This window comes from Panicum hallii, chromosome 9 (genome assembly GCF_002211085.1).
Source record: "Panicum hallii strain FIL2 chromosome 9, PHallii_v3.1, whole genome shotgun sequence".
Classification (NCBI taxonomy): domain Eukaryota; kingdom Viridiplantae; phylum Streptophyta; class Magnoliopsida; order Poales; family Poaceae; genus Panicum; species Panicum hallii.
This window is the reverse complement of record NC_038050.1, coordinates 57952375-57974143: the sequence shown is the minus strand read 5'-3', so window position 1 is coordinate 57974143 and position 21769 is coordinate 57952375. Positions and strand designations below refer to the sequence as shown.

The following is a 21769-nucleotide window of genomic DNA, read 5'->3' as shown; positions in this document are numbered from 1 at the left end:
ACATCGGCATTGAAGCGTCGATGGCTGATGGAGGAGTCGTGGCTGATGTGGTGAGGCCACAACGGAGGAGGAGATGGGGGCGCAGAGGAGGTGGAGGAGATGGTGGGGCGGTGGCCGGGGGAGGTAGAGGAGATGGTGGCGGCGGCGGTCGGTCCTGGAGGAGATGGAGGCGCAGCGGCCGGCGGAGGTGGAAGAGATGGTGCGGCGGCGGTCGATGGTGGAGGAGACGGTGGGGCGCCGGTCGGGGGAGGTAGAGGAGATGGTGCGGCGGCGGTCGGTCCTGGAGGAGATGGGGGCGCGTCGGCCGACGGAGGTGGAGGAGATGGTGGCAGCCGAGGTGGAGGATATGGTGCTGCGGCAGTCGGTGGTCGAGGAGATGGAGGCGCAGCGGCCGGGGGAGGTGGAGGAGATGGTGGCGGCGGCGGTCGATGGTGGAGGAGACGGTGGGGCGCCGGTCGGGGGAGGTAGAGGAGATGGGGCGGCGGCGGTCGATGGTGGAGGAGACGGTGGGGCGGCGGTCGGGGGAGGTAGAGGAGATGGTGCGGCGGCGGTCGGTCCTGGAGGAGATGGGGGCGCATCGGCCGACGGAGGTGGAGGAGATGGTGGCAGCCGAGGTGGAGGATATGGTGCTGCAGCAGTCGGTGGTCGAGGAGATGGAGGCGCAGCGGCCGGCGGAGGTGGAGGAGATGGTGGCGGCGGCGGTCGATGGTGGAGGAGACGGTGGGGCGCCGGTCGGGGGAGGTAGAGGAGATGGTGGCGGCGGCGGTTGGTCCTGGAGGGATGTTGTGGGAGATGCAGATGGGGAGGCGGCTGACCTAGACATTTCGGAGCCAGGGCAGAAGGATTACGAAGATACCCTTACGTATTTGGGAGATGGTACTCTGAAATCTGGTAATTGCTTTGGATGGAGATGGGTAGTAGCGTCAATGCACTATGAAATTTTTCGGGCTGCCGCCGCTGCACCGAAAGGAGGACGCTGCTTGCCGCGCTCCCTCCGCTGGAAAGCAAAGGAGAGCGCTGCTGAGGCAAAAAAAAATTTGTAATTAAGAAATTAAAGCATTTTTTTGAAGTAATTCGTAAAATAAACTATCTTAAATACATGATTACATTTTTCTCATGTAATGGACAACATATAAATTGACAGGTACGATTTCGTAGAATTTATTAGTATCTGTACTGTTTTCTATCATTTAATTGAATTTCTAGTCTTTATGCAAAGTAATTCCATATTGAACTATGTGTATCTCCAAATAGATTCAAAAAAGTTCAAAAAAATATTATGTGCCTCGTATGTTTCATAAACTACCCTACAATAAATTTAAAGTATTTTGATATAGTTCTAGTACACATTGTTCACAAATGAACACATATCTCACATAGTTTCTAATAACTCTAGTCCAACTTTGAGATTTAAGCAGCGCATTACATTTTCGAACTCATATGGAACTCAAGCTTGGATAGAACCTTATGTTTACCATACCATTACAAAATATGAAGTTAGATGACCAATTGTTATAGAAAAATATGGTTCGTCATTTCTCTTACGCTGCAGGAAAAGAAGTTATATAAAAACAAGATGAGAACCGCGACCTTCACCGTCCAAAGAAATAGCACCACCACTGACCCTCGTATGTTTGATTGTGGCGGTCCCAATGTACTTTTTGTTGTGGCGGTCCCAAGCCATCAGCAGCAAGCTATTCATAAATTCACCACTAGCTATTGGAACTGCACCATAGCCATTGAAATTGAACCATAATGTTTGAAATAAAAAAAGGATACAGTGTCATTTAGAATAATACATGGTTCTTGTTACTAAACCATAGGCATTGAAATAAAGAAAGATACAATGCCATTCCACAAACAGAATTATACAAAGGGTTTCACCATCACGGCTATTCATCATCACTGTCAACATCAAGTGTAGCACCATAGCCATTGGAATTGAACCATAATGTTTCAAATAAAAAAAGGATACAGTGTCATTTAGAATAATACATGGGTCTTGTTACTAAACCATAGCCATTGAAATAAAAAAAGATACAATGCCATTCCACAAACAGAAGTATACAAAGGGTTTCACCATCACAGCTATTCATCATCACTGTCAACATCAAGTGTAGCACCTCCTTCATCATCGCTACAATACTCCAAAAGTGTGTCATCATCTTCTTCCTCTTCGACATGAGTCTGATGCCCTTCATTGTGGCATTCTTTAACCAACCGAGCAATTTCAGCAGCATCAAAAATAGGGCCTTGTTGATCAATTCTATTCATAGGAATATCATATGCCACGTCTATCACTGCTTCAAACCTTCCGTCCCCATCACAGCATTCATCCTCTTGATATGCAGGAGCACTATATTGTGCAGACTCGGTTTCCCTTACATTGTAAAGATGCCTATGGTCATATGTCTGGACAACTTGCCAACCTTTACCCAACTTTGTGTCTGGCAAATAGAAGACCTTCCTAGCCTGAGTGGCCAAGATTAAAGAATCATCCTTATACCATAGACTTCCAACATTGATGCTCTTGAAGAAGCCATCATATTGAACATCAGTTTTCTTCCCATCAAGTTTAAACCAATCACATTTAAACAAAACTACTGTCCTATCCTCAGAATTATATCCTAACTGAATTATCTCTTTCAAGGTTCCATAAAAATCAATGAACTGACCATTGTGTGTACCTTCTGTCATTACTCCACTATTCTGGGTTTTCTTATTCTTGTCACGGTCAACAGTGTTAAACCTCACACCATTAACTATGCATGAGGTGTATTTCTTGACTCTGAAATCAGGACCACATGCCAAGGAAAAGATATCCTCATCCACCTCTTCTGGATGAGTCTCCCGCAACCTCATGATCTGGCACATGCAACACACAGACACATGAGAATCTGTATAGAAAAGAAAGAGAAAGAAGAATCTGTGCAAATGAGAATCTGTAAACTAACATGTTTCCTCAACCAAGTCTGAAATCTTTGCCGAATCAGTCTTTCAATGTTAGGCACCCCTTCACTCTCTAATTCATCTCTGAACATTCTGCAAAAAGAAGAAGTTAGCATATCTGCAACACAAAGGTGGCAAAAAAAAGGAAGAAAACAGTAATTGCAACTTACTTCACATATTTCTCAACTTGTGTACAGTTGTTAAGCACATACCACACCATTTGGTCAAAGCCATTTTCATCATATTGCAGTTCAGATGCAGAAGTAAAATGAACTCCATGGCCAAAAACGTCGACACCATATGCCTGTTCATTAGAAAAACCTTGATTTCTTGGATTCCGATTAAATCTTGTTTCAACATCATCCATGTATTTGGAGCAAAATATCAGGCATTCGTCAACAATATATGCCTCGGCAATTGAACCTTCTGGCCGTGCCCTATTCCTCACATAGCGCTTCAAAGTGTACAACCGCCTTTCAATTGGGTACATCCAACCATATTGCATAGGACCTCGGAGTAATGCCTCATCAGGTAAATGAACAGCAAGGTGCATCATGACATCAAAGAAAGCAGGGGGGAAAATTTTCTCAAGCTTCACTAGAATAATAGGGATTTCTTTCTTCATTTCAGCCAATACATCCTTGTTAAGTGTTCTGCTGCATAGTTGCCTAAAAAACCTCCCTAACTCTGCTATTGCCTCATATATGTCCTTGTCCAAAACTCCTCTCATGGCAGCTGGGAAGATTCTTTGCAAAAGAATGTGACAATCATGTGTTTTTAGCCCTTGTACCTTGGTTCCATCAGCATTGATACATCTTGAGATGTTGGAAGCAAAGCCATCTGGAAACTTCACCTCTTGTAAAAATTTACAAAAGGCCTCCTGTTGATCTTTGGACAAGGCATATCGAGCAAATGGCATCTCACCATCCTCTGTAAATTGCAGCTCCTCTTTAATTCCCAAGTCTTTTAGATCAAGCCTAGCTTTAGCTGTATCCTTTGTCTTCCCAGCTATGTTCAGAATTGTCCCAATGAGGGCCTCAAGTATGTTTTTCTCAATATGCATGACATCAAGATTATGTCTCAGCTTCAAATCTTTCCAATATGGTAACTTCCATAAACTAACCATCCGGCTCCAAATTCGCCGCACATTCTTGTTGCTTCCACCTTCCACGTCAGAATGCTTCCTCTTCCCACATTCTTGTTGCTTCCTAGGTCTAACATGTTTAACTTTCTCTAGTTCAGCCAACAGCTCTTCTATAGTGAATTGAGTTGGTTGCTCACTGGTTCCATGAAGTCCAACAAACTCATTATTTCTCCGCAAACGACAGCCTTTTGGAAGGAATCGATAGTGCCCAATATACCCAATTTTGCTCCTTAGGCTGTATGAAAGAGGATGCTTGTCACAATGAGTACATGCAAAATAGCCTTTTGTAGTACGCCCTGAAAGAGTACTCAAAGCTGGGTAGTCATGGATGCACCACATAACTGCAGCACGAAGACGAAATATTTTGCGAGTATTAGCATCATAAGCAGGCACACCCTTCCAAAGATCAAGTAAATCTTCTATAAGAGGCTCCAAAAATATATCAAAGTCCTTCCCAGGTGATTTAGGTCCTGGAATAAGCAAAGCCATCATGAAGTTTGACTCCTGCATGCACAGCCAGGGTGGAAGGTTGTATGGCACCACCAGTATAGGCCACATGCTGTATCTTGAGTTCTGTTCAGAAAAAGGATTGAACCCATCGGTAGCAAGTCCAAGTCTAAGGTTTCTTGCATCTTTTGCAAAATCTGGATATACTCGATCGAAATGTTGCCATGCCTCGCCGTCAGCTGGGTGGCTCATTTCCTTCTCACTAGGCTGCCTCTTTAACATGTGCCATTGTGCTTCTTCTGATGCTTCTTTGGTTGCAAACATCCTTTTTAGCCTAGGTGCCAATGGAAAATGCCGCAACACTTTCTGTGGTATCTTCTTCCTTTCTTGATCTTTCCACCTTGAAAGACCACAAACAGGGCAGTTGTCAAGATGTGCATATTTCTTTCTGAATAGAGCACAATTATTGTAGCAAACATGTATTGATTCATATCCCAGACCTAATTCCTTTAGAAGACTCTTTGCTTCATTATATGATTTTGGGAGTGTATTGAATTCTGGAAATGCTTCAGCCAATAGCTTCAATACTGCAGAAAAAGCAGAATTGCTTATCCTGTACAGTGACTTCATATGAAGCAGCTTTACCACAAAGGAGAACCTTGAAAATTTTGTACAACCAGGATAAAGTTGACGCTTTGCCTCTCTCATGGCTATTTTGAAAAATGAAACTTGTTCATGAGGTTCTGCGTCAGCTTCCTGATTTTCTCCACCATGTCTTGTTTGTTCTTCTGCAGTGTTTAGGTCTACTAAAACTGCTTCTAGAGGATCAACACCATAGTTGTCATCCTCTGTCATATCTCTGTCATGCACATCAACATGATCATCAATAACCTCTACATCCAATTTCTCTCCATGATGAATCCATCGAGTATAACTACTGTCCATTCCATTCATCAATATGTGCTTCTTTACCAAAGACTGACATAGATACTTCTGATTAAGGCATCTACCACATGGGCATAGAATGTCAACCTTTTCACCGAATTTTCCATGAATCAAGCTCATAAATCCTTTCACACCATCAATGTGCTCAGGGGAAAACAATTTGCTATGCACCCAAGATCGATCCATCTATTCAAGTATTGCAGAACCAACATGAATAAGTTTGCACCAATTAGAAAACTACACTCAACACGGTAAAGAAAGAAGATTACAGAGACATACCTTGCTGACTGACTGCCGGTGTTGAGCTGGAGATGGTCACAAGCCTGTGATGGCAATAATGTCGTGCTACCACGGCCGTGCGGGATGAGGCGGCAATGGCGGGCGCCGACCGTGCTATCACTGCTTCAAACCTTCCGTCATGAGATGCTGACGCCAATGATATTTTTAGCAATACCATCAACAATATGTAATGCTACCAGTTAAACAAATCAGGCCACCCTCCCACTCTAGCTAGATCATCAGCGCCCCCAGCGAGCGAGCTTGCTTACTAGTTCTTTACTGCTACTAATCAACATCGCTGTCATTATCTGCTTGCTGCACCATCTCTCTCTCTCTCTCAAGACAAAAACAGGGCAACTAAGCCAGAGTCATTAGCAGCAATCATATCGACACCGGACACTACTACATGCATGTACTTATTGGTAAAAGCGACGGGATTCATACATGGACACACCAAGTGGTCAGGGGGGGCCGTCGATGGCGGCGCTGCAGGGAGGGGCCGTGGAGGCGCCGTCCCCCTGAGGCCGTGCTCGGGGACGTGCTCCGCGTGGCCGCCGGCCTCGCCTAGTCGCCGGCCTTGCTCCCCGCCGCTGCCGCCGTGGACGCCAAGATGCAGGGGGAGCCGTTGATGGCGGCGCTGCAGGGAGGGGGCCGTGGAGGCGCCGTCCCTGAGGCCGTGCTCGGGGACGTGCTCCGCGCGTCCGCCCAAAGGCAGCGCCTAGTCGCCAGCCTTGCTCCCCGCCGCCGCCGCCGTGGACGCCAAGATGCAGTGGCTCGCTAGTCGTGGCGGCGCTGCAGGGAGGGGCCGTCGGGATGAACCAACGAGACGTGGATGGATCCAATCGATTTCTCAAGTCTGAATCGTGATGTACTAACGAGATCTCTTATGATATAAAGAACAATCTTTCAATACCAAACAAAACCAGTCGGTTAGCTCAATGGTAAGGTGTAAACTTACCATCCATGAGGTCACAGTTCGAGCCCTTCGTCCGCACGTTTTTTTGCCAGATAAACTGGCGCCGCGGGTGGGAGGCCGGGTGACCGGGCGGCGGGCGGCCAGATGACGTGGAAAACTAGCGCCGCGGGCGGGAGGCCGGGTGACGTGGCGAGCAAAAGAAAAAAGACATAAAATAAATAAAATCAGATTTGGTTACAAATTATTCCGTGGCGCAGTGGAAAGACCTGCACTTGTGTGTAGCTCGAGGTTCATGTTTGAGACCGTGGAGAGCACCTTTTTTTTTTCTTTTTTTCTTTTCTTCTGTTTTTCCCATATTTTCAGTTCAAAATAATATATTTATAAATCGCGACGAATTTGCTACTTCGTCACAGGTTTTGGGCCGGTTCATGACGAAATCGATAAACTGTCACGGTATTTTGCGGTTTGTACCCATAATTGCAAATCCGTGACGATCTCTAAAAACATCATAAAAATTTCGTTAAATTTCGTCATAGAATAAATAGTTTCTTGTAGTGTAAGTATTCTCTCAGTTTTCTTTTTTTTATCTTCTTAGTTAAATTTTAAACTATCGCAAACGATAAATAAAAGAATTGGAGGGAGTACTCTATTAGCCTAGAATCTAAACACCATCTAGGCAAATCTCAGTGAACATCAGCCTAGAATCTAAACAACATCTTGGCAAATCTCAATGAACATTGTGATCGACGCCATGGGGGTGGCAATCGCAGCGCCACGGCGTGAACAATTAATGAATTGAACGCGCGCGCCGCCATTCTTAAGCCCTTTCAATTCCGCAAGGTCTACTCCGGCCACTTTTCACTAGTTCAAGGAGTTCTTGTATTAAAAACTATTTAGGTCACGTACGCATCTGCTTGTTGAGTGGAGGGAGCATGTGCCAATTTAGCTCATGCACGAGTCACTATACACGTACAACAATCACGACTCATAGAATGTTCATACTGATTTATGTATGCTTCTGCAGAGATCCTATATTTTGTATGTATGTAGCACATACAATTGGAAGAGGTGTGGTTTCAGACACAACGCCATGATTCCTAGATGTACCCCTGACACCGTTGATCAACGACAATTCACGTATTAAGATGCAAGTGTCCTTTTGACATGTTGGTTTATACTACTACCTCCATTCCTAAATACTTGTCACTGGTTACATCAAAATTGAACTAGCCAGTGACAAATATTTAGAAACCGAGGTAATACCTACTACATTTTTAACTGACCTTGGTTATTTCATTTTTGAACTAGCTAAGATAAAATAAAAAGGAATAGATGTCGCATATGATTTTTTTACAAAGTTTCAATGCATGTGTCAAAGAACGATATCACTATCGTAGAGTTTACAAGAAATTTCATTTATTTCCTTGTAAACCTAGTTACTTATTTATCTAATGGTAGAAATGCTTTACAATTCTATACAGGTTGCACACTCCGGTTGCCACTGCTTTTTTTTTGGACTTAAAGTAATCTTTTAAAGGACGATTAAGATGTAATGAAACATTATATATGCTTTTGTTGACACCGATGAAATCTCTGTATATATGAAACTGAAATCCTGGATATATCTGACTTATCCTTAAATTGAATGTGACAATGCGCATGAACTTTTAAGATTTATTCAAAATTATTGTGAAATTCAAGTGAGTTTGACCAATGTGATTCTAGCAGATACGAGAGGTGGATGACAGGGTCAATATAAACGCATTTCTGAAGGAGGTACACTAGTCAAATTATCTGGCTGTCTCGTTGATCACATGTGTAATCGTTTCTCATCAGTTAAGATTTATTTAGTGGACGTATGCAAATGGATTATCTTCTAGTACACTTTATTTGTTGGAAACCATACCTTCTAAATTGTCTCTACTCTGTAATTCCTTTCTGTTTAATCGATACACTATTGTCTTTTCGTTTTTTGCAACATTCCGTGTAGTCGTCACATGCATACCAGAACGTAATTGATCATGTGACATAAGTACAGGTGACATCTAGCAGTATGATGCCCATTGATAAAGCAACACGAATATGGCAAGGAACCTGCGTTCACATATGATAATAAAATAGCGCGGCAGTTGGCTAGGTTACACAGAGATTCGGGGCCCCACCACCATGGTGTGTGCGTCGGCCAACTTGCTTTCCTGCAGACTCTGGAGGTCAGCTCTGATCAGCCAGGGGTTAAGAATCAAGACAAGCTAATACATACAAGAGTAGTTGAAAGAGATGTGAAGGTGAGAGTTACACAATAACGTAGTACTCCCTTAGGTCCATAATATATGTCACTGATTAGTTTAAAAATAAACTAATCAATAACATGTATTGTGGAATGAAGGGAATAAGATATAATGCAACTAGCGAATACATACGATTATTAGAGGTAATAAACAGAATTTGACAATTTTGATCTTGCAGCAATGCAGAACAATGGCGAGAGCTCAAGCTTGATTGTTGATTTGTAGCGAAGCATAAGGAATGCTCTATCACGGTGATGTGTAGTGACAAGTGAAGAGCTCTAGTGGAGAGCGTGGCTCGTGGTTAAGAGTGGCATGGACCCTGTTGGGTTATCAGAATCGATTACACAACAAAGGGGGGTGAATTCATTAATTTCTCTCTCTCCTTCACTTGTAATAGTGGAATATTTATCTGTAAATTGAGTGTTATAATGAATGACCTTTTAAAGCTAGAAATGTCCTTAGAGAGCTTCGAAATGAAGGTGTGTAGGAGTCCCTAATCATCATCATGTTCACTGTGTACCATGAGATAAAATTAATTTCCTCACTAAACTCATTAGTAACACATAATAGTTATTATTAATCACCGAAACATATCCCTCATGGGTCTTAGATGCGTTCATCCTTAAATTGAGTGACAATGAACGATCTTTTAATATTTATTTAATTATGAAATTTAAGTGACCTTGACCAATAATTCCAGCAAGTACGTGAAGTCAATAATAAATGTGCTTGTGAAGGAGGCAGTAGTCAAATAATAGAGTTGTCATCTCGTTCATCACATGTAACAGTTAAGATCGGTGGACATATGCAAATGGATTATCTTCTAGTACCCTTGTGCGAATTCCATACCTTCTAGTAAATTGTCTCTACTATGTAATTAGTTTTCTATTTGATTAATACTATTATTTTTTCGGAACCTTCCCGGAGTCGTCACATGCATCCCCGATCTAATTAATCATGTGACGTAAGTGCCGATGACATCTAAGAATAAGATACCCATCAACAAAGGACCACTGTCATGGTAAGGTATAAGTTTACATGCTCCCTCCATCTACAAATTGTTGTCGCTGACCATTGATAACAATTTGTAAATACTTTTGTTTTGAAATTGTTTTTGCTGGTTAGTTTAGTTTTTAAAGTAATCAACACCAATAATTAAAAAAACGGAATGACTAACTACAGGAAACTCTAACATCGTCTTAACTTGCAGCAGTTTCTCACCGACCACCAATCAACCATTAACAATGCTGCAAATTAGTCTTGACTTTAGCTTCCACTTTATGTTCCTGAGGTAAGCTCTCTTCCAGGGGTTAAGAGATAAGACAAGCAAATAGATACAAGAGTTACGACACACTACTAGCTAATAGGATGCAAAAATGAGAGTTACACAATGTTAGATATAATACATCTAGCTAATACATACAATTCTCAGAGATAATAACAGACCACCTAACAACTTAGGATATGGTTTACCATATCGCAGCCTTCTTCAGCACATGCTCTATAAATAGGCCTACATAGGAAGCCTGAGCAGTACCAAGCACTGCCAAAGATTGTGAATTGAAACCAGTTAACAAGACTTGAATTAGTGGATACTGTCGATCATACAGAGGAAAACATGTCGACAAGTACTCCTACAGCTGGTAAGTTCACACTATATTCCATGATTATAACCACGGGACATTTTTCTTCTATTATATGTATATCTATATGTACCTATATATTTCATTATTACCAGTGTCGAGCTATATTTTCAAAATTCAACAACATTAACGTTATAACATTTCTAATGTGTACTGACCGTCCATGTGCATTAAAATATTGGAAACATATCTGAGGTGTTCTCTATATTCTTTGAGCATTCATACAGATATACAGATTTTTGTATTGATAAGAGCTTGGTATTGATATATCGGTGTTTTAAACAGCATAAAAATCGGTATCTATTGGTACTTGTTATGGAATGAATATTGAATTGTTGGTATGTTTTCTAAATGATCATTCCTAATAGTCTGAGTCTAACTATTGGTACCAGTTATTATTTGTCCTCTATAAAAGTTTGTACAAGTTTGTTATATTTTCTATTTATTATAATTTCCCGAGCTAGACATGATGTGAAAATACATGGAAACTAAAGACTATTTTTGAACCACATGTAAGATCTTATACTAAATGATTATTCTAACAGTATGAACCTAACTATTTGTACCGGTTATATGTATTTGTTCTCCATAAAAATTGTATAAGTTTATTATATTTTTTATTTAATAAATTTCCAAGGTAACATATGACGTGAAAATACATGGAAACCAAAAGCTTTTTTTGAACTATATGAAAGATCTTATACTAAAATGATCATTGCTAACATTCCGAGTCTAACTATTGGCACTGGTTATTTGTATTTGATCTCTATAAAAATTTGTACAAGTTTGTTATATTTTTTACTCTCTCCATTTTTTAATTGTTGTCGCCGGCTAGTTCAAACAATTAAAAAACAGAGGAAGTATATATAAAATTTCCAAGGTAAGATATGATGTGAAACACATGGAAAATAAAGACTATTTTTGAACTATATGTAAGATCTTATACGCTACTACATTCGAGGCATTCCTAATTAACACTGAAATATAGAGAGATCAATACTCACGTTGATCCCATGAACCCGTTGATAATGGCTAGAATAGACGACTAACTCTGTAAACTAACAAAGACTAATCAGATTCCAAAGCAATCGGTCATGAACCAGTCCGATGCAACGAACAGTGTATAAATGTATAAAAGAAATCTCTATTCACACTACCGGGAAAAAGCTCTTTACCGAGGGTCAAATAGTTTGTCGAGTGTTTATTTCCGGTCACTCGGCAAAAAGCCTCTTTGCCAAGTGTTAAAAAAAAATACTAGGTGAAGTTTTGTTTGACGCTTTTTTCTTGACACTCCATTTCTTTGCCAAGTGCGATTGTTTGGACACTAGGTAAAGAGGTTCTTTGCCAAGTACATTTTTTACACTTGGTAAAGAGGCTCTTTGCCGAGAGCCTTTTTAAAGCATTAGACAAAGATAATTTTTAATTATATTTTAAAATAGTAAATTAATTCAAATGAAAATACTTTTATTTTGGTTATTTCTTCATATGACAAATAAAGGTAAATTTGTTCACAAAACTTATATATCTCTCTTGTAGTTTATGAAATAAAAAATAAATGTATGAGATTTATAAACAATATTAGAATTACTATATTTGATAAAGAAATAATCAAACAACTAAAATAAACTTTGTAGATCTTGAGAAGTTATAAAATTTTGTAGTTGGCCAAATTTTAATTTAAAGTGATCTTATCAATAAAAACTATGTTTGAATTTTAAAAATTCAAAATTTGATTTTTTCAAACAACCTTAGATGAACAAACAATAAAATTTAAAGTTGTAGGTTTCAAAAAGTTATAAAAGTTTATAGTTTGACAACTATTTCATTTAAAATCATCTTATTACATTAAAATGTGTTCAAAATTTTTCACATTTGAAATTCATATTTGTAAACGATCTCGGATGAAGAAAAGATCTAGAAAAGTTATGCAACATTGTAGCTAAAAATATTTTCATTTGAATTCAGTTAGTACCTCAAAGAAACAATCACTCGACAAAGACATTTTTGCTGACTAACTTTTTGCCGAGCGTTCTTTACTGAGAAAAACATTTGGCAAAGGCTTTGCCGAGTGTTAAAAAGCCTTTACCGAGTGTTTTAAACATTAGGCAAAGTACCCATGTTCAGTATAGTGATTGGCTATAACTTAGATAAAAAAGTGTACAATGGAGAACAAGCCGATCAAACTAAAAAGATAAGCTATTTGCTAAGCACCCAGGTAGAACCAACAATCGTCCATGTTAACTTGACACTGTTCAGAACATATATATCTATCTCATAAAGAGATCGACCCAACTGTAGGCTTTAAGGTGTTAAAAGATCAAGCATGTTTGAGACAGTAGAACTGGAAAACAAATATACCTTCGTTTCTAAATATTTGTCTCTCTTTTAATTCTGATCTGCAGTTTGAAGTTTGCCATAGATCCATCAAATATTGGCGTTAATAGATACCACATACAAGTGTACCCGATTTATCCTTAAATTGAGTGTGACAATGAATGAACTTTTTAGATTTATTGAAAATTATTCATGCCCTCCCACTTTTTTCTTTACATTCAGACAAAATAACTTTATTAGAATTTGTTTAAACGTGGACTATCATATATATGCGATTCTTGACATAAACTAATTGAATTTAACATGATGGATTTAGGAGCAAACTTAAAACGACACATTTGTTGAGAGAGAGTATAAGATAAGCAGTTAATTCATACAAGAGACTGGTTATTGTGATACATGGAACTAATACTAGCAATCCATTTGATAACATCAAATGGTTAATAATAGAAAGGAACCAACTAAAAAGATATACTTTAAGTTGTGGAAGAGTATAAAAAATTATTTGTTCGGAACTAATTATTTAAAATCAATGATTAAGATTAACTGTCGAAAGTTGTGAATTGAAACAAGCTAGGTAAATAAGCTATGACGTGACAATATAAGGAAATGCTATTTATGAACCGAGTAGAAAGTGACAACAAACAGTTATTTGTGGTTGCAAAGATTTCTTTTGAGGTCTGTTGTGTTAATCTTTGTGGTTGCCAAGATTTCTTTTTTATTTGTCGTCTGCTAGTTCAGTTTTGTACTAATAGGCATAATTGATCCTAAACTCAGAATCTTCCTATTTGAACTGCAGAAATGACAACGAAATTGGTTAGGTTTTCATCAATCCTTGCTACATTTGATAATGAGGACCCAAACGAGGCGTTAAAGCGCACTCATCAAGTGGTCGTCATTCCTGTTAGTGGAGAGCAACAGTATATTGTCAAAAATGACCCCGTTGGGGGAGCAGCATTGTGGATAGGTGTTTGTCCAGCACCTGGTAAGCGTAAATGTCTTCACATATTTCATCGATGATTTGCTTTATTCAGTTACTCTTTCCGTCCCTTTTTGAACTAGAAAGTGTCATCTAAAAAAAAAGGATTATGGTGATGCAGAAGGGAATTCAGTCAAGGAGATCATTCCTACTGCTGCCAAAACCATCAGTGACGCTGCTACCGAGGTCAAGCGTGCTGCTGAAAACATCAAGACCGAATTCGAATCTTTCATCAAGACCGTCACCAAATCCGCCAAGGTCACCGATGAGGATAGTTTCAAGAATGCCAGGAAAGCCGTCAAAAAAACCATAAAAAACGCCCAAGATGCTGCCTCCAAGGCTGTTGCAGCCGCATCTGATTTGGAAACTGCTACTAGCATGGCCCTTGACACCCCTGCAAGTAAGATATGGAGAATTATTTAGTTTTTGTTATTTACCAGAGATCATTCAAAGTAGACCTGTAACTGCATGCTGCTATCACTTACTACAAGCCTTTTTATTATTTACCAGAAATCATTCAAAACTGACTTTAAATTGAGTATAATAGACTATTAATTTATTTCACTGTAATGTAGAAAGGAAATAATTCTATTATGAAAATATTTACTCAAACACAAAATCTATCAATACGATTTATGAATATTTGGAAAGGTGCTGCTCCTCAATTATTGTTTTTTAGAAAACATTGAAAGAATTGGAATGGAAGCCCCAACACATTCTTGCCTTGCATATTGAAGATCCCCAATTAATGACCACACAGATTCTATTCATATTTATTTTCTTTGGAATCACTGTATCACCCGAATTTTAGAAAAACAGATTGGACATTAAACTTGGTCTAATGTCAGCGGGGAAGCAATTGATCACCATCTTAATTATTACCCGATCTTATTTACGCTGCAATTTGAGTTCAGATGCAAATAACACCACTGTGCAAAAATTTGATGGAGCAAGTCATCCTCAACGACCACCTTCGAGAGACAATTTGACAGCGGGAGCAGAGAAGGTAATTCAGAACAAACCAATCTGGTACTTCATTTTTTTAGGAACCAGGAATATCTATTAATATTCCAGCTAGCATCTGCAATGAGAAGCACACATATTTGTCCATTATTGCTAATTTATTCTGCCTATGCTACCAATATTCTCTTTCAGTTAAATGTGCAACTTACTTTCAAGAACTATACAACATCTCTTATGTTTTTTCTTGATCAACCTAACAAAGTCATTTGTTTTATACATATTTGGAAATTTTTTGTGATTTACATAGCTATAGTGCTTGTTTATGTGTAGACCGGTATCTATGCAAGATGGGTGTTTTACCTTCTTCACTTATCTTAGAATCCCCCCTATTTTGGTATGATAAGATCGAGGGAGTCTGTGAATTATGTGTCACCTCATACAAATTGTAAATTAGGACCTGTTCCAGTCTTATCATTGATCTCAATAGACAACAAACTAAATAAAAAAACATTTTTATCATGTAAAATGGTTCTACTGTAAACACTGAATCCAAAGCATTTGGCCCTTACCACTTTAAATTTAAAAAAATGCCTTTAAGTTGCACATAATTTTAGCTTTCAAAATACTTATACTCTCTTCGTCTTTAAATTGTTATCGCTGACTAGTTCATTTTTAACTAACCAATGACAAAAATTAAATAACGGAGGGAGTATTTACTTACTTCAAAATTCAATAGATAGGGTTCCCAAATGTATGTTGTTTCAAAATTATGATTTTTGCAAAGTGCAAAAATTTCAATGTTTTAAGTAAACTTGAATTCTGTACGAAACACTAGGTTCTAGACATGTTTCACTTTATAGCTTGATTGTACATTGAATAATTCCATTTGTCATAGGTTCGGAAGAGCGAAAAGGACGCCAAAGGAAAACAAAAAAAAAATGACCCATTATAATCAAATAATGTTCTGATTCTGGTGCTGAAATCTGTAACATGTTCATTCCTCCAACTGGGTTTCATGTGGCATTTTGCTTTTGCAACCATGGTTATTTCTCTATGTAACTTTGTTTCATATCTTTCGTATTTATTGTTAGTTGTGAACTTGTGGCTTGTGAGTATCTAAGTGATTGTTATATTTATTTTCAGTCATGAATCTTGTTATAGTATAACCGTATTGTTCTATTTGATGCCATTCATGTGTAGTTCTGTATAACTATGGATACTAAATTGCACATGTTCCATGTAACGTCCACTAGCAATATATTGTACTCCAAACAAAATGAACTAAGAAACATCATATAAAAAGAGACAGAGGGAGTAAACATGTCAGCCCCCTTAATTGAGCTCAAATCTTTCATGCTTGCCTCCTTAATTCCCACGGTCAAACGAGCATGAACTATGCAAAGTTGGTCTTGAATTCCTCCCATGTGATAGATGTTGCATTGTCCAAACAATCAGTAGATGGTATCAGTTGATGAGAAGCAAAAAAACACATTCTCTTGCTGCATTGCACTGGGCAATTAGTATCTTCTCACTATTCTTGACCAGTCGTCTGCTTAATTCAAGCAGTCCTTGACTTGCGAGAGACTAGGCCGCCTAGTCGTTAGGAACTCTCCCAAACTGATGATCTTACAGTGGTCGTCATGGCAAGTTGTGCCTTGTGCGGCTGCTGCTTGTGTAATTCAGTGAATGTCTGAATACAACTGCTAGGAAAGTCTTCTCGAAGTCCATCTGAATATCTGATGAACTAGTCCAAGTGTTCTCCTGTGAGATGTAAAGGGCATAGTGCACTCCATGCAGCTACCTCTCCTTCGTATCCATGACACTCAGCTTCTCTCAATGTCTTTGAGTAGTGCCTTGTGGCAGCAATTCTTGATGTCAACGAGAGCTTCATCAACCTCTGAATATTCTACCTCAATCTCAATCTCCACATTCTCATGGTTCATTGTTCTTGCTCGATCTTCTGGTCATCATTTTCAGTGCCACGGCTACATCCGCGGCCTCTACCACGAGCAGCCATACGCGCACTCGCTCTCCACGGCATGGTTCTAATGAATCAAGAAACAAATAAATAAACAATTAATATACTATCGAATAGAAAGAAGCATGCAGAAGGAATATCAACAGAAAGAAAATGCAATGTATGCCATGCAACCCTTCTATTATGCATGTGTGTCAAATTTAATTAAAATTTCTCTCTACTAGTCCTTCAAAGCATGTACAATCTAGAGGCCATAGAATGTTTCTCCAAACATAGGCGACACCTAAGAGGCTGCATGATATAATAGAGAATCTCTAAAATTAGTCACATTATAAATGTTGTTAAGAGACATAATGTACATATATCGCAAATTGAAAACATAATTGTTGCTAGCAGACATGATCCACAAAAGAAAATAAATTTGTAAAGATCTAGCACTATGTTATGTACAAATTTTCTATTAACGAATTTAATAAAAGACATCACTACTATACCAAATCGTCTTCCCTCTAACAAAAATATACTAGTTCAAGATCCATGTTCAATGGAATTTTAGTGAGCTTTGGCATCCAATTGTTAATCATATCTCTCTATGACTCTTATTTATTGGGTGGCATCTAATGTCTGGGCTCCCAACTCCATGCCTTGAAGCCCAAAACTATTTTGATAGCTTTGCTAAGCAACCAATACTATGTTTGTGAATGTCCAACATTCACCTTAATCACAATGATGGCCAATGGTGTTTTGCTTTGGCAAACACACAATGCAATGATCACAGTTATATAAGTGCAACTATTAATTTATTACACTGTAATGTAAAAAGGAGATCATTCTATTATGAAAATATTTACTCAAACAAAATCTATCAATGCGTATGATTTATGAATATTTGGAAAGGTGCTGCTTGTTAATTATTGATTTTTAGAAAACATTGAAAAAAATTGGAATGGAAGCCCCAACACATTAATTCTTGCCTTGCATATTGAAGATCCCCAATTAATGACCACACAGATTCTATTTATATTTATTTTCTTCGGAATCACTATATCACCCGAATTTTAGAAAAACAGATTGGACATTAAACTTGGTCTAATGTCAGCGGGGAAGCAATTGATCACCATCTTAATTACCCTGATCTTATTTACGCTGCAATTTGAGTTCAGATACAAATAACACCCCCGTGCCAAATGTTGATGGAGCAAAATCTCCCTGCCCACCAGCCAATTTGACAGCGGGAGCACAGCAGGTAATTCAGAACAAACCAATTTGGTACTCCATTTTTTTAGGAACTAAGAATATCTATTAATATTCCAGCTAGCATCTGCAATGAGAAGTATTTGTCCATTATTGCAAATTTATTCTGCCTATGCTACAATATTCTACTTTCAGTTAAATGTGCAGCTTACTTTCAAGGACTAACATCTCATATGTTTTTTCTTGATCAACCTAACAAAGTCATATGTTTTATACAAATTTGGAAATTTCTTGAGATTTACATAGCTATAGTGCTTGTTTATGTGTAGACCGGTATCTATGCAAGATGGGTGTTTTCGTAACAGAATTTCATATAGCCCTTTGGGTGGCATACTTAATTCGATCGGTAATAAAAAAAGGGCAATTAGGTCTTTTACTTTCTTCACTAATCTTTTGGAAGCCCCCCTATTTTTGTATGATTAGATTGAGGGAGTCTATGTGAATTATGTATCACCTCATACAAATTGTAAATTAGGACCTGTTCCAGTTTTATCATTGATCTCAATAGCAAAAAAACTAAATAAAAAAACATTTTTACAATGTAAAATGGTTCTACTGTAAACACTGAATCCAAAGCATTTGGCCTTAGCACTCGCTTGTGAAGGTGCCATCTTTACATGCAGTTGTTCTAGTGTAACCGCACGGAAAAGTTGAATTTTCAACAGCGATCTGATTGTCGCAGTTGCAGCGATCGTTTGAAGAAAAATATTTATCAGTACCTTAGAGAAATCGTTCTGTAGTGATCGTGGTTTGTGGAGAAGGATTAATTAGGTCAATAGCTGAAGAGGGGTTATGGTGGAACACAAAAAATAAAAGCTAACCATTTGTGACGAAATGTGTTAGTGGAGCTCAAGCTGGATCTAGTCATAATGATCCGTAATTGCTTGACGGCACATGCAAAACTGGTAAAAAAAATTAGGAATTCATTAATTGTGATTTTTTAAAAAAATGTCAAGTACATAATTTTAGCTTTCAAAATACTTATACTCTCTTCGCCTTTAAATTATTGTTGCCGACTAATTCATTTTTGAAATAACTAATGACAACAATTAAAGAATGGAGGGAGTATTTACTTCAAAATTCAATAGATAGGGTTCCCAAATGTATGTTGTTTGAAAATTATAATTCTTGCAAAGTGCAAAAACTTCAATATGTTTTAAGTAAACTTGAATTCTGTACGAAGCAATAGGTTCTAGACATGTTTCGCTTTATAGCTTGATTGTACATTGAATAATTTCATTTGTCATAGGTTGCGAAGAGCAATAAGAACGTCAAAGGAAAAGGCAAAAAATGACCGTACATGAGCGTTGAAACACAGAGAGTGAAGATTCCCGGGCTGAAACCATTAATCAAATAATGTTTTGATTCTGGTGCTGAAATCTGTAACATGTTCATTCCTCCAGCTAGGTTTCATGTGGCATTTTGCTTTTGCAACCATGGTTATTTCTCTATGTAACTTTGGGACTTTCATATCTTTCGTAGTTCTATTTGATGCCATTCATGTGTAGTTCTGTATTGTTCACGTTTATTGTTAGTTCTGAACATGTGAATCATGTTTACTGATGTAAAATTATAAATATTTATAATTGTGAATTTTTTATAGTACACTCCCATTTAATATAACTATGGATACTAAATTGCAAATGTTCCATGTAACGTCCACTAGCAATATATTGTACTCTCTAAACAAAATGATCTAAGAAACATCATATAAAAAGAGACTGTGACACCCTCAAACCTTCTCTCCCCTGGGCTGGAGCCCCTCTCGCCGAGGCCCACCCACCTTCCCTCTGGGCCGCGCAGGCTAGTGCCCCAGCTCCCCTCCCGTCTCTCCCTTCACCCGCACTGGGCCAAGACGACAGCCCACCAGGTCGCGCCCTCCTTCTCCTCACTTGTCTCACTGGAACGCGGCCCCGTGCATCCAACTCGCCGACATGTGGACCCCAACCGTCAGGGCCTTCTTCCAACTCGTGATGGCCATAGACTCCTCCCAATCTCTCCATCGATTCAAATCCCCTCCCCTCTAACTTGGACTCTCATCTATCTCTACTTACAAACTCTAATTCCTTGCAGATAGAGCTCTCCCGCTGCTATATAAGTCACCCCCGAGCGCACCTTGGTTCCCCTCCTCCAACCACGACAACCCCGATGAGCCGCCACACCCTTCTCGTGCTGCACCCACGATTCCAAGGATGAAGCGACCTCACCGAGCCCCAAGATTTGTTACCCAAACTCTCGCGCACGATCCCAAGAGGTTCGTGGCAGAGTCCGGTGCCCGGCGACCTCCTCACGACGCACGCCATCCACCGCCGCCGCCTCTGCACGTCGCCCGGTGCACACATGCCTCCCCACATTGCGTGACAGCCCTAGGTGAGCTCTCCAAGTTCCTATCCCCTCCAAGCTCGTCAGCAGTGAGGTCCCATGGCTGGAGGCCCTCTTTGACGTGGTCTCCGGTGTCTAGAGATACAACTATTTCATAATTGGTTTGTTGCATATGATAGGACATGTTGATCAAGATGAGATTATGTTTGATTGGTTGTATATGAAACACAAAATAAAAATAATATATATATTAAAAATATATAAATAAGTGTGGTCTAGTTTTGTTTGTAAAAATATCAATAACACAATGCTACAATTAGTTTTTTAATCATATATATAAATTAAAAGATATAACTAGAAAGTTAAACAAAAAACACATCTCAATTCCTGTGCCTGCATCAAACCTATCTGGCTCCATAGAGAAGCTCATTTCACTCACATGTGTCGAGTCTGTCCAGAGGCTACTGTTTGCATTAGTTGGGACAGGCTCCTGAAGCAATATTATAGGCAACCGAACACAGTGAAATTGCATACAGCGGGCCTGGTTGGCTGATATGCAACTAACCAATCGCCTCCAAAGAGAAGCCAATCGGGATGTGACGAGTGTTCAGCTGCCGTGTTACAAAGTGTCAAGCAAAAGACAAGATGGGCGTGATCGACGTTGCATGGCGAGGAGAACGATGTCGGAGTATCCGAACTAGAATCGATGGAGTCCAGTAATCAGCCGATTCCAGAAAGTAAATAGCGATAGAAATAAAATCTTGTGAGGGGTCCTGATCGAGATAGACGCGTACCCGTTCCATCCTCACATAAGAAGGGAATTGGTTTGCTGTTTTACGTGGAAAATAGTCGTTCTTTCGTTACGAAAAATGATCAATCTTTCATTGGTGTTGGTGGCAATTACCAACAACATAGTCTACCAAACCTGTGTGGCTAGTCTACCAAACCTATGTTACCTCTAACTAGCGAGCTAGTCTACCAAACATGTGTGGACTACATCAAGCGAGCCTGGCCGTCATATGCAACCTACCAAAAGAGGCCCTAAATGGATCAGTTCAGATGGCGGTTTTGGAATCCTGATGGTCGAGGACAGGACAAAGGGACGACACAACACAATGCCAAAATCGGAACCAACTGGACTGATTCTTTTTTGGATTTAGTGTCTTCGGATCTGTTCGCTCCATTGTTGCAGCAGACACTTGGCTTAACGCGCACATCTGACTCCATATGTTCTTAGCCAATATAGACGCTTATTTGGCAACCATATGCAGTGAAGAAAACATCCTCTCGTGTTTTAGGGTTTGTTTGGATCTTACGAACTCTGTCCA

At 39.3% G+C, this 21769-nt stretch overlaps 3 protein-coding genes across 5 annotated transcripts; 2 read left to right on the top strand and 1 right to left on the bottom strand.

The window, feature by feature from the left end:
- The first annotated feature begins 163 nt into the window (after positions 1-163).
- Positions 164-745, top strand: LOC112873219 (circumsporozoite protein-like). The gene has a single exon (XM_025936230.1). The coding sequence runs from the start codon at positions 164-166 to the stop codon at positions 743-745; it is 582 nt and encodes a 193-aa protein (XP_025792015.1).
- Positions 746-2088: 1343 nt separating this feature from the next.
- Positions 2089-5485, bottom strand: LOC112873218. Its single transcript, XM_025936229.1, has 3 exons — positions 3120-5485; positions 2955-3042; positions 2089-2865 (listed from the first exon to the last, which is right to left on the bottom strand). Exons 1-3 carry the CDS (start codon positions 5483-5485, stop codon positions 2089-2091), a joined length of 3231 nt encoding a protein of 1076 aa, XP_025792014.1.
- A 5024-nt stretch (positions 5486-10509) lies between these two features.
- LOC112874050 lies at positions 10510-19726 on the top strand. Of its 3 annotated transcripts, XM_025937209.1 has the most exons (6): positions 10510-10611; positions 13745-13930; positions 14046-14324; positions 14839-14930; positions 18029-18111; positions 19369-19726. In XM_025937209.1, exons 1-5 carry the CDS (start codon positions 10587-10589, stop codon positions 18092-18094), a joined length of 648 nt encoding a protein of 215 aa, XP_025792994.1. In that variant the 5' UTR covers positions 10510-10586; the 3' UTR covers positions 18095-18111; positions 19369-19726. The 3 variants fall into 3 exon arrangements, with proteins under 3 accessions (XP_025792994.1, XP_025792996.1, XP_025792995.1); XM_025937211.1 differs by lacking the exon at positions 18029-18111; XM_025937210.1 differs by lacking the exons at positions 18029-18111; positions 19369-19726 and adding an exon at positions 15783-16130.
- Positions 19727-21769: the final 2043 nt, after the last annotated feature.

Coding starts and splice junctions, on each gene's coding strand:
- LOC112873218 (XM_025936229.1), bottom strand. CDS start 5,485: ATGGACAGTAGTTATACTCGATGGATTCATCATGGAGAGAAATTGGAT. Junction 3,043..3,119: donor CAAGTTGAGAAATATGTGAA/GTAAGTTGCAAT, acceptor TTCTTTTTGCAG/AATGTTCAGAGATGAATTAG. Junction 2,866..2,954: donor AGACTTGGTTGAGGAAACAT/GTTAGTTTACAG, acceptor TGCATGTGCCAG/ATCATGAGGTTGCGGGAGAC.
- LOC112873219 (XM_025936230.1), top strand. CDS start 164: ATGGAGGCGCAGCGGCCGGCGGAGGTGGAAGAGATGGTGCGGCGGCGG.
- LOC112874050 (XM_025937209.1), top strand. CDS start 10,587: ATGTCGACAAGTACTCCTACAGCTG. Junction 13,931..14,045: donor AGGTGTTTGTCCAGCACCTG/GTAAGCGTAAAT, acceptor ATGGTGATGCAG/AAGGGAATTCAGTCAAGGAG. Junction 14,931..18,028: donor TGACAGCGGGAGCAGAGAAG/GTAATTCAGAAC, acceptor ATTTGAGTTCAG/ATACAAATAACACCCCCGTG.